The sequence below is a fragment of the Haemaphysalis longicornis genome, unplaced genomic scaffold (assembly GCF_048455015.1).
Source record: "Haemaphysalis longicornis isolate Haplotype H1 unplaced genomic scaffold, Haemaphysalis longicornis Haplotype H1 scaffold_3, whole genome shotgun sequence".
NCBI classification, from domain to species: domain Eukaryota; kingdom Metazoa; phylum Arthropoda; class Arachnida; order Ixodida; family Ixodidae; genus Haemaphysalis; species Haemaphysalis longicornis.
In genome coordinates, this window is record NW_027526335.1 from 91,313,643 (window position 1) to 91,326,362 (window position 12,720).

General features: G+C 51.8%; 2 protein-coding genes across 2 annotated transcripts in view; one reads left to right on the top strand and one right to left on the bottom strand.

The window, feature by feature from the left end:
- Spt20 (transcription factor Spt20 homolog) overlaps positions 1 to 12,720 on the bottom strand; it is a 100,698-nt gene that overhangs the window by 37,715 nt on the left and 50,263 nt on the right. The window lies entirely within an intron of this gene.
- The window catches only part of Rcd6 (Reduction in Cnn dots 6), a 75,722-nt gene continuing 74,750 nt past the window's right edge, over positions 11,749 to 12,720 (top strand). The window contains exon 1 of the mRNA XM_077703780.1: positions 11,749 to 12,475. Within this exon, the coding sequence (XP_077559906.1) occupies positions 12,404 to 12,475 (72 nt within the window). The 5' untranslated portion in view covers positions 11,749 to 12,403. The remainder of the gene's footprint in view (positions 12,476 to 12,720) is intronic.

The window sequence follows — 12,720 nt, forward strand, 5'->3', positions numbered from 1 at the left end:
AAATCTCTCTCCCATGCAACATGAGTCAAAGCCAAAGTCCAAAATCTAGACTGCTTCCATCGTGTCGGAATGGCGCAATCGAATTGACGTCGGCTTCATAACGCGAGGGACCCAGGTTCGCTTCTGACCACGCCGTTCTTCTTTTTTTTTTTTTTTTTTTTCTTGAGGCGCTTGGTGTACCTTTGTGGAAACCCAATGTGTAAGTCGGCTTTCCTGCATTGCGTTTTGGGCGTAGCGATTTGGATTGTGGACTTTGAAGACATTGGCTTGCAACCAGAGAGAGCTTCGCGTTTCAACCACCTTTCACTTCACCCACGAGCATCACCATTGTCGGAGAAACTTGGCTTTCCTGCAGTGCGTTTTGGGGCAACGTCGCCATCAGTGAAGCATCGAAAGCTTCGCTTTAAAAAAAAAACCCGTGATAGAAAGTATGAGGGCCAAAGCGAACGCTGCATAAACAAGGGGCTCGGAAAGCACGAGTTGCCCCTACGTGAGCTTCTGAGTCGCGTTATTAGTCAGCACACTGCCGTAAATGACGGCGCAGCAGCATTTGGTGCAGTGCAGCCCGCTTATAACGAACACATCCGGAAACGGAAATCAGTTACTTGTTTCGCTTTATGTGGACATAAAATCTATGTATACAAATGGTAACAGGAGAAAAAGATTTGTTCGTTATAGCCGGGATTTTGTTAAAACCGGGTTGGCTATAAGTGGGCTACACTGTACTCCTATTTCGGCTAGAGGGAGATGGAAGTTGAAGAAAGCGATTGGAGCAACGTTCCAAAGCCAGCGTCTAGGCAGCGCAAGCGTTTATCAGCCGTCGGTTGCCCCTTACGCGAGGAGCACGCCTCTCTGTGCAGTACGTACGTCACGGAACCACATAATGGTCGCACGCATGGACGATTACGAGCGTTCTTTTAGTGATCATTTTATAGTGTTAACGTGCAGTCTTACGTAGATGGCTTTATGACCAAGCGAACGTGCAAGTGAAAACAACTCTTCGCGCAACATTTTAAAATTTTTTTCTACCTAGTAACCGCATCCCACTCACCGCAAAAATGATGGAAGACTGGCTTCTGGCTTTTCTGCATAGCTACGCCGCCTTGTGGTACAGCTCTCCAAAAGCTTTGCCGAGCCGACTAGCGTCACTAAATAAGTGACGCTAGTGACGCTAGAGATGTAGTGACGCTAGAGCCGACTGTGCCGACAACAGTGATAAGAATTCATAAGAAAGTAGAATACTGTGACAGGCACGTGCTTGGGTGTACGCGCCGAATCGAAACCCTCTTCCTGAATTTGCTAAAAGCAGGTGTTTCTCCTATATCCTATATGTCCTATATGTTTCTCCTATACTCGCCAGGGCTGGTATCAATATAATAATGAGAAAAGCGGAATTGATGTGGGGTGGAGACATGGAGGTGAATTTTTCTTTCCTCCTTGAGGGGAGAGCTCCGCAATCCTCGTCCTAAAAAGTTTGCACATCTGATGAAGATTCCTACATGCGCTCTCCGCTACGATGATGACGATCGCGGTGGCTACGGTTGAGCTGTGGAGCGTACTCACGGACTCACGTGTGAACCAATTTTTCGCTTGAAGTAAAAAACTGAAGGAAGCTGAAACTAACGCGTAAGATTTGGAGGTAGCGAAGCTGTACGCAACCTTCACGACCATCACGACGGTTTAAGTCCACGATTGCAGCCGATTTGGTTCTTCGCTGGCGCAATGACCTTTACTCCATCATGTTGCTGTAAGTGTGAGCTGCCTTCTTTTATTTTTTTGTTTTTGGAAATGATAATTATTGGACATCAGTGATCGTTGGAGGGGCGTACGCTATGACGTGTCCTTCTCATTCCGAGCAACTGTCGCCACGATTACGGCGAACCCTGGAGTCTTTCTCGTTCCGAGAAATTGTTGCCACGATTACGGCGGACGCCGGAGTTTTTGTTTTTGCCAATTTTGGCCAATCTTCCTAAGTGGGTATGCTTGGCTTGACAAACGTGCGCAGGGGACGATGGGTGGTCGCCGCGAGGCATGCACACACTAGCGCTCGGCATTTTCTTGGTTTTTTTAACTGCTGCATGATCGCTGCAATCTTGGCCAATCTCCCTAAGTGGGTATGCTCGGCTTGACAAACGGGCGCCGGGGAGCGTGTTTCCAAACGCTTCACTGCACAGAGCACCCACGTGACATGTATGATGTCACTGCGCGCGCTATTCTTTTGAGCGCCTGCTAATACGAGCAAAAAAAAAAAAAAGCCTGCTAATACGAGCCCACCGTTCGGGATGTGTGGCCTCGATGTAGAATACTGACTACTGACGCTGACGGCTTGGGTTCGAGCCTCAGCAGGTCTATTTCTTTTTTTTTTTTTTCGCTGCCTAATATTTTTCTAAATTTAATTTTCTTTTCTAAACTCAAATCTACGCGTCGTTTTTGTTAATAATGGTGGTTTGGTATGTTTTAGGTCGCTTTAGGTTTGGGGCGGAGCCGATGACCACGTCAATTACCGTTGTCCATCGCTCGAACAGACATGTCACGTAAGTGCTCTGTGCAGCTAAACGTTTGAAAGTACGCCGCCGGGGACGCTGGGCGGTCGCCGCGAGGCACACACACACGAGCGCTCGGCATTTTCTTGTTTTTTTTTTTAACTGCCCGGCGTTCACCGCGATGCACGCGCTCGGCATTTCGTTGGACTTTTTAACTGCGAAGAGGAAAAATTGTTATTTGCTAAACAGCTCCGCTGTTAAAATGGGTCAAACTTGAGTAACGCAATTAAGCGCCGCCAAGGCACTCTAAGAGATCCAGTTCAGCTGTGGCTCTTTCCTTGAAACGGAAAATAAGCATGAACGAACTTTTGCTGCTCAGTTAGACGGCGCGGGTTTCGTGAACGTGTTTGGCGGCAGGTACGAGAATGTCAACACAGGTGAGTTCATTAACACGCAAGCGCATCTGTAGCGGCGGAGCGTGAGTGAAAGTACATACTACGGCTCCCTCTTCCCCATTCTGGGAACCTGCGTGGTTGCCATGACGACCGCCGGATATTTTCGCTCCGTGCATCGGCGACACGACAGGGTTTCTTAGTAAATACACGTTAGTAAGAAATTAATATGGCGACACCAACGTACAACAGAATTGGCGCACTTTGAGGCCCCTTGTTCAGAATATTTTGACATTGACGCCGGGAAACGCGTCATGTTCGTAGCACAGCCGCTCCGAATACGGAGTTCTCAAGCGGAAGATTGCGAAAGGTTTGATGCCAGCAATTTCTTTTTTGTGTATGTGTGTGAGCGACCGATATCGGTTACGCTGGTCCAGCAATAACAACATAACCGTTTACCCTACAAAGGGTCGCCCTATACAAGACTCGTCGCAAAAGCTTCGAGGCTCCACTGTAACGCTGAGAAATGTTAGGAGCAGAACAATCTATTCACTTAAGACGACCACTAGAAAGACGTCTGATTGACTGATTATGGGGTTTAGCGCGCCGACGCTACACAGGCGATGAGGTGCGCCGTAGTACGACGACGAAGATCCGATCGCTCGGTCTGCCTGAACAGTCTCAGAATTTTACCTCTCCGCACATGCTACATCAAACCTACGGCCACGACTCTGTATTCCGTCATCGTTAGAAGCACCTGGTCACCACCTGTACAAGTATCAACACTCGGAGAGCTCGCGTTTCGCCACCATGAAGGTGGGTCACAGTGCTTGCCGGAGCTAGGCCTAACACGGCCTCTGCACCGGCTTAGCCCGCTCGCCGCTGATCCTCCGATGACAATGCCTACCTCAGGTGATACCGAGCGCTGGAAAACGGTGTATCGATCTCGTCGACGCAGCGCAGAACTACAGAATGTTGTGTTCATACCATCCAATCTATCCCTGAAAGCATGCAAGCCAATCGCAATAAGCCAGGCCATCGCAGCGGCCGCCCGTGCACCTAACACATATAGCGAGCTTCAAGATATCTTTCTGCACCCGCAACCGGACAAAAACATCTTATCTGTCTCCACATTTAGAATGTCAGCGCTCACCAAGCTTCGTGGACTCCAATCCCTACGAATTCAAGACACCGACATTCCCCTCCGCGCGTACCTTGCTGCTCCCACAGACTTGCCGCGGAGTGATCCATGGCGTGGAAGCCAACACCCCGCCTGAAGAACTCGCAGCTAACCTGATCAGCACGGGTGCTTCCATCATCTCAGCACGCATGATGGGCCGGACTGAAACTGCCCTCATTACATTCGCGGGCTCCCCCACCCCACGATACGTGATTTACCATCACACTGAATTCAGGTGCTACCCTCAAAAACCAAAAGCCCAGTTCTGCTCCCGCTGCCACAACATCGGTCACCGAGTGGACGTCTGTCTCTTGCCTCCATCAACCGTGCTCTGCCCAACCTGCTCCCGGGATATCACCGGCCTGGCAGCGGATCAGCAACACGACTGCGTTCCTAAGTGCCGCCTCTGCCGGGGAGCTCACGCCAGCACTTCGCCCAAGTGTCCTATACACGCATGGATGCCGACGCACAATCGGCACGTTGCGCCTACCAGCGTCGCTTGGCTAACCGCCGCTCCCAGAGACCTGCCCTCGACATGACCAGCTCGGATCGTCATGACCGGCGTCACCGATCCTCGTTCCGAAAACGCGACAATGCTCCCAATCCCGACATCGACAACGGCCCCAGTCACAGCAGCGACATGGCTCCCGGTTCCACCGCCACAACCGGTCTCCATCATCTCATCGCCGCGTCACTTCATCCCAGCATGTTCGAGTTCGCCTGCCAGGCGATACTCAAACACAACACTGGGAGGTAAGCCAGCAGCTTCCGTCGGGCCACCTACCAACCCTGCACATCGTCCTGCCACGCCAATCACGTCATCCTTCACCTATCGTAACGCTCTCGCCCTGCTTGGTCCTTCCACCTCTTCTACCCTACCGCTCCCACTCACCGCTCCACAGACAATCCCTGAGCTTTATGCCCTCATGGTAAATCTTTTCTCGCATTTCGATCGCCTCCTCGCCACCATTGAGAAGGCCCTTGACCATCGGCCCGGTTGTAAACGCTCCCCACCCAGCAAGAACAGCCCCCCTCCCCCTTGCTCCCGAGACGTTAGCTTCACCTCGGACACCGAAGATCAATTATAATGCTGTCTCATCCATCAATTATATGGCAGTGGAACTGTCGAGGTCTCCGTTGCAAACTCTCCTCTCTCAAAACTCTCCTTTCATCATAAACGCCTCAGCCGGACTTGATTCTTCTTCGAGAAGCTTTCCACCTCCCCCAAATTTCTGGCTGCGATACCTGTCACACAGGCGTTGCTGACGATCCCGCCACCCTCAATCTCATCACCCTTATTGCAAAACGCCTCACCTACACCCCCGTAGACCTCTCTTCCTACACTACCCCACATTTCTATGCCCATGGCATCCTCATTAAACCAGATCCAAATCCGGCTCATACCATCAAAATAATCAACGTCTATCATTGCCCAAACAAACCACTGCCCACTATTTTACCCTATTTTTCCCTCTCTCCTCCCAAGGATCAGGTTACGCTGGTGTTGCGGAACTTCAATTGCCCCCACCCCCTTTGAGGGTACACTAAGGCCAGCCCAAAGGGCCGAACCTTGGCCACTGCAATCAGTCAGGGCCGGTTTTGTCTCCTGAACGATCCCGCCTTCCCAACCCTCCTCGGCAACTCGGTCGAACATGGCACCTCCCCAGACTTGTCGTTCTTCCAGGGCACAGGCAACCCTTCGTGGTCGCTCCTACACGAAAGCTTCGGAAGCGACCATTCCATTATTGAAATCCGTTTACCGTTCATGCGGGCCCAACCTCGTCCGGGATCCCGCGTGGCTCTCACCGGCTGGCATCATTTCCGCCTGTCGGATGTCCCTACCATTGACCCAACTAATCCCGACGCTTGGCTTCGTGCCCTCATGCGCAATCATGATTGGCACACTAAATATGTTGCCCCGACAGCCGATGCCCCTTTCATCGACCCCCACCTCGTGCACCTTTGGACACGCGCCGCTCACTCATTCGCCGTTGGCGTCGGAACAAAGCCAACCGTCGCCTGCGCCGTCGAATAAACATCCTCACACAAGAAGCCCAGACCTACGCGGATGAGTTAGCTCGCTCGAACTGGTGGAATTTCTGTGACTCTCTCAATCCAGCAATGAAGACCAAACGGGCTTGGTCCCTCCTCCGCTCGCTCATTCAACCTTCCTCACCGGTCCACCCTGTTCCCCACTTCCTCCTCTCGACAAAGCAATATCCTAGCACACTAGCAGAGGACCTGTGCTTACTCATGTACCCTACTAGCACACACATGCCTGCTTCTGCGCTTCCATGCCGAGACTTCCCGCCATCCCCCCTCGACCAGCCTCTTAGAGTAACAGAATGGCACCGGGCGCTCAACACCCTTCGTCGCAATACAACGCCAGGGAAGATCGAATAACTTATAAACTACTCCGCAACCTTCCCGACAGCGCACTTTCAGAACTCCTGGCTCTCTTTAACCACATCTGCTCAGTGGCGAACTGCCGGAGTCTTGGAAAAATTCCAAAATTATTTTGATCCCGAAACCAGGCATGCCACACACTCTTCAAAATCTTCGCCTTGTGTTGGTAAATTGCTTGGGCGTATGGCATTGACGCGCCTTGAATAGCACCTTTCTCACACCTCTGCCTTCCCTTTTACCCAAACTGGATTCCGCCACTACATATCCAGCCAGGATACCCTCCTCCGTATTTCCCATGCCGTCTACGGCTTTCGTAGCTCCTCTCATCTCCGTGGCATCCTTGCTCTCGACATTCATACGGCCTTAGATAACGTTCAGCCCACTGCCAATTCTCGCTAACTTAGCCAAAACTAACTGCGGATCTCGCATGTATACCTACATCCTCTCCTTCCTCTCTAACCGCACCGCTTCTTTCTCTATCGCGGGCTCTACCTCCCCCTCCCCCCCATTCTATCTATCAGCTGGTACCCCTCAAGGCTCCGTCTTGTCACCCACCCTTTTTAACATCGCTTTAGCTTCGCTTCCTCCACTATTAGATGCCATCCCCCTTCTCTCTTACTCTATATACGCGGATATGACATCACGCTCTGGTCAACCAAGGGAAGTCCCGGCCAACTGGAGGACACTCTTAAGCAAGCGTGTGACGCCATCCAAGGCTATGTCACGTCTGTCGGCCTCTCTATTTCGCCTTCAAAATCCGCTCTACTCGTAGTCAGTAACAAGCGTGAAGTGGCACCGGACCGCTTTCTTCCTCAGGTACAAATTTTTGGCAGCTGTATACCGCATGGTGACACCCTTCGGATCCTCGGTCTTGCCTTACATTATGCGAGCAGCTTTGTGCCGACTCTGTGGACACTTCACAATCAGATCACTAAGCTTTCCCATCTCCTCCGCCGGGTCGCCAACCAAAAAGCTGGACTGTACGAACATCACCTGCTCCGCATCATCGATGCTTTTGTTATGTCCCGTTTACTATACAGTCTAGTCCACTTATAACGATATCCAAGTGCCAAGAAAATCCCATCGTTATAACCGATAATCGTTATAAGCGGGTCGAGAAAAAAAGCCACAAGAGACATCAAAACATTTTATTAGCATGCAAGTGAGGTAGTGCAACTACTCGTTTGCGGAAAAGCCATAGTCAGTCAGCTTTGACATGGCGTCCGAACGTTCAGTCCGACTCCGCAGTGAAACTGGTGAAACGCTGAACGGAGGCAGATGCGGAGAAAAAAAAGCACTCAGTTCGGCGCGCAGAAAAGGTGAGGGAAACTTCCGAGCTGCGAGCAGTGCGAGCCGAACTCGCCGAACCAGCCGAACGTTGGTTCGGCCGGACGCGCGGACGAGGCCAAAGCAGCGGCTCCGGGAGGAGAGTCGGGAAGAAAAGCTGCTCCTCCTCTCGCTTGGCGCAGTCGACTCGTTTTCTGAGGGGTGGACGGGATGAAAGGCGCGTCGCGTGCTCTCGGCGCCGAGTGCCGGCGCCAGCGCCGGCGGCAGCTCTCATTTTCGGCGCGCGCGGTAAGCGGATTCAATCGCTATATCCGATATCGCGGCTCGGGAGCATCGTAATAAGCGGGTTATTTTACCATAGAAAGCATACAAAATTGGACGGTGCAATCGTTGTCCATCGTTATATCCGATATATTGTTATAAGCGGTATCGTTATAAGTGGATTCGACTGTATACAATTCCGTATTTGCAACCCTCGCCATCTCAACTCTCGCCCCTCGAGGCCTCCCTCCGTACACTTTACCGCATCGCTGCGGGAGTACCCTCCTACGCCCCCAGCGCCACCCTTCTGGAACTCGGGATATGCAATACTCTTGAAGAACGCATCACGTTCCATCGCCAGGCCCAACTAAAACGCATGCAGTCTTCCGCCCAAGGTCGTGCTATTCTCAATACACTTTCTACCCCCCATACCACCGGAACTCCCTCCTTGGGCCACTTTCGCTAATTTACGGGTTGAGTCTTTGCCCCGCAACACGAACGCTGATCGACACCCTGCTCGTCGTGCACCGGGCGTTCAGGTCCTCTCCAAACGAATTAATTTTCTACTCTCCCATGGTTCCATCGTTTACTTTACTGACGCCAGCGACATCCCCTCAAACTCAACGGGCACGGCTTCATTTCTACAACTCCCTTCTTTAGACACTGCCACGTTTTCCTTTCTTTCCCCACCGGATTCGACCTCCCTCGAAGAATACGCCATTGCCCTTGCAATAGATCACGCTACTCTTTCTATTCCTACCACCACGCCAGTATATATCATCTCCGACTGTCAATCAGCCCTTCGTAATTTCGCTCACCATGAGACCCACCCACACACCACTGCCTTCGTCACTCCGATACTTGCATCGAATCCTCGGCCACGCTTCACACTAGCTGGTTTGGGTTCCTGGCCACGCTGGCATGTGCGGAAACGCCTTAGCAAACGCGCTCACCCGAATATTTTCCCCGGGTCCGCCCATCTCCTGGCCAACCTTGTACCACCCGCCGACGGTTCGTACTCAACAACGCGCTTCCCGCCGTTGCCAATTACACGCGCACCGCCTATCACGCACCCTATACCCACCCCCCAGTTCCCGTCTAACTCGTGAGGCTGCGTGCCTCATTCGGCAGGCTCAAACCTCTTCACTTCCCTCCCATCACATTCTTCACTGCATCTATCGGTGCCCTGGCCATCCTTCCTGTCCCACCTGTTCTTCCTACCCATACGTCCCTCATTCTTATTGGGACTGCACCCCGCCATCTCTTTCCCCATCCCTCGCCTCCATCACCTCCTGCGAGCTCTGACTGTCTCCCCCGCCGAGAGTAAACATCCAGGCTGCCCAGGAAGCAATCTACAAACACGTGCACCGGATCCGCAGGGGCATTCTGGAGTACTACGTGGATCCGGTGAATTGAACTTTCAAATTAGGATGTGGACTTAGGTCAAAGTTTGTTCTCTCTCTCTCCCTCTCTCCGGATTAATTTTGACCACCTGATGATCTTTAAGGTGCGCTGAAATCTCGAACACACGGGCGTTTTTGCTTTACGCCTCCATTAGAAAAGCGGCCGCCGTGGCCGGGAATCGAACCCGCGTCCTTGGGCTGAGCAGCACAATGCCATAGCCACTGTGTCACCTAGGGTTACCAACTCTTCAGTTATAAAGAAATCGGGACGGTGGGGGGGGGGGGGGGGGGGGAGGGGAGGTAGGGGTGCGTAGTGTACCGTAACATAGGGAGGCCACGAAAACAGTTTTATTTATTCCAGTATCTTCCAAACGAATCTATTATTTCTTTGTTGTTGCGGCCTCTTGAAGTGGTACTTCAGCTGGCTACGTGCTGTTCGCCACAACTGCTTTTGCTGGAGAATGTACTCGTAAAAGTTGTCGCACTTCAGGCGAAAGTTCAGCTTTACCTGAAGCTCTGCCTAGGCAAATTCCTGCTTACTCTGTGTTCCGTACCGCGGTGCGCCTTGTTGAGCGCCCATTGGATCGCATAAAAATGTCTAACTGGACGGTCAAAAACAAGTCACCGCCTCAAAACCCTCAAAACCGCCTCAAGTTCACCGCCTCAAAACCCTGTTCAACATTGTCAATGGGCACACTAGACTAAACTATCATGACTATGTTCAATATAACACAGCGCGCGACACACGAAGGAAGCATAAGACAATTCTGGTTCCTCGTAGTAAAAAAAACGCCCACCGTTTCTCTTTTTTTTCCAAGGACGATTAGGGACTGGAACGTTCTTTCGTACGAAGTGGTAAATGCGTCATCCTTGAATTCTTTTTTGGCTACGCTCGGCTCTAATCCTTGAACACAGAACTCAACCTGCATGTCTTATTTGAAACCCGACAACTGCTTCCCTCTGGTTTCGTACATCTGAGTGTCGCTGAACCATTCTATAATATCTATTCCGACGTGTTGGCTGTTGTCTCTGCTGTTTTTTTCTACGCCTGTATTTCTCCTGCTCATGTATTTTTTGTGTTGACGCCATTGAAAGCAGTTATGGCCTATATATATGACTTTATTGCCTTTTTCTGTTCTGCATAAGCTACAACTAGTGCTACGCCTGATCGATCGCACAGTTTTTTCCAGTGTGTACTTTGTCATTTACATGCCAAATCGTACTGTTACGAACTTGTTCCTTACACATCACAGAATTCAGTGTTTTTTTTTTTTTATCGTTCTTTGAAATTCAGCATGTTTGTGTTATATGTCTAAGTTATCCCTTGTTCCTCTAATTCTGTGCTCGCAGTTTGCAAAATCCATTTCACTGCTTTGTACACTCCTGCCTTGGCAGCTAAAAGGCTGCTGGTAGTATTGACCAAATAAATAAATAAATAAATAAATAAATAAATTCCGGGACACTTATAGCTGTCCCGACCGGGACGGCGCGGCATGCTGGACGTTGTATAAAAAGTCGGGACAGTCCCGCAAAATCCGGGACGGTTGGTAACCCTAGTGACACCGCGGCGGGTACTAGAAAGACGTCTACCTCTCTCGCTGTATCATTTTCCGTTTAACATCTGTTTAAAACAACGAGTTCTTATTCGACGTTGGATACCAGTTATGTGAATAAAGGCACATGCATCTGAACAATAAGAAGGATAAACGGTCGTATAAATTATCTGCTCTACAAATATTTATGACGTAAACAGGCCGCTATAACATACACGAATAAGGGCACAAGACAATAAAATCCCAGGTACTCAATAAGAATTACGCGTAGAATATAGCCCACATTTGAAGCGAAAACAGTTCGAAGCAAACAATGCACAAAGACGTTCTCTTGTCGTAAATTTTTATCTAAACAACATGACCCCTGATAATTTTTTTTTCTGTTTATATTTTACGCCTACAAGCGTACATAGTACAATGTGCAGGCGTGCGTGAGCACGCCTGTTATGTTTGACTCAGATGCTTTTCCCGTTTGCAGAGATGAAACTACAGTTTCGTGACTAGAAGGTATGACACAAAGGGAAAAGCCATACGCGCTCACTTCACTGAACGCAACCCCTCCACGTCTCTCAGAAGAGCTCGATTTTTTCCCTCTCGGAACGGCAACAAAACATTATTTCACAGCTGGCTTGAGGCGGTATGACTGCGAGCGCCGCCTGCATTCAAGCAGCCGCCGCAGCTGCGGTCCCTCTCCCGGCGTACCCTTTCCTCTCCCAACAGCTGCTACGTGGCCCCACGGCCGACCCGCACCGTCGCTCTCGCAACGAATGCCACAACCAGACAACCGGGAGGAAGCGGTTCACTCTCCCCGCAGATCTGGGGGGGAGGAGGCGGGGTGTTGTTCCCTTCGCCCCCCACGCGCTTTCCTCTCCGCCACTCTCGCCGCCTACCCGCCCGTCGGCGTTCATTGCATACTGGAAAGGTGCCACACACCTGTGGACTTCCTCAGCGAAACGCGACCCATCCGCGACGACCTGTGGCTTCGCGCTCCCGGAGCCCGCAGTCAGTGTGATAGGAGCCGTACAAATGGTACTGTCACCGGTGGTGCCGTGCCGTGGTAGCCGTGGTTCGCTGATCTCGGTACCTCCGACGCGGGGAGGAAGTGTGCAACCGTCGGTGCCCGGACAGCCCCCCTGCGCACCGGCCCGTCGCGGCGGCGGCGGCAGCAGCGACGTCGGTGGGAGCGATGCCGTGGGGCCGCGAAGGCCGTGAACCCTCCTCTTCTTGGCGGCCAGAGGATGTGCGGAGTCGTGGCGCGGCTGCAGTTCTGCTTCCCCCGGGGTGTCACTGGTCGTCGTGATGTGTGTGGTGAGAAGCGCGAGGACCTCTACGCGGGCCGCGAGATGTAGGCCGCCCATGCTCGGTCCCCCGGCGGCCCAACCCCGTTGATGATCGACGACGACAGCCGTGTGCATCGACGATCTCGGCGCTGCAAAGTATGGCCATTGTGAATTCCTTCGGATGCTGCGAGCTCTTCGCTGCGGGCGTCTGCATCGGTGTCTACACCATGGTAAGCGCGCACGTGCTGCGCGACCTGTCACTTCCGCTATCTCGGTACACTGGTCGATACGTACACACGCGGAACGGGGTTGCCCTCGATTGACCACCACGCTCCACTGCTGCATCGTCGATCAGTGGCTCCAGCGTTGCTACCAGAAGGAAGTGTTGGGGGAGTGCGCTTCCTTCTACTTGGACGAAACGGGAGGCAGCTGACTACATCGCTGTATCGGCTAAAGAATGCGAGGAAAACGAAAA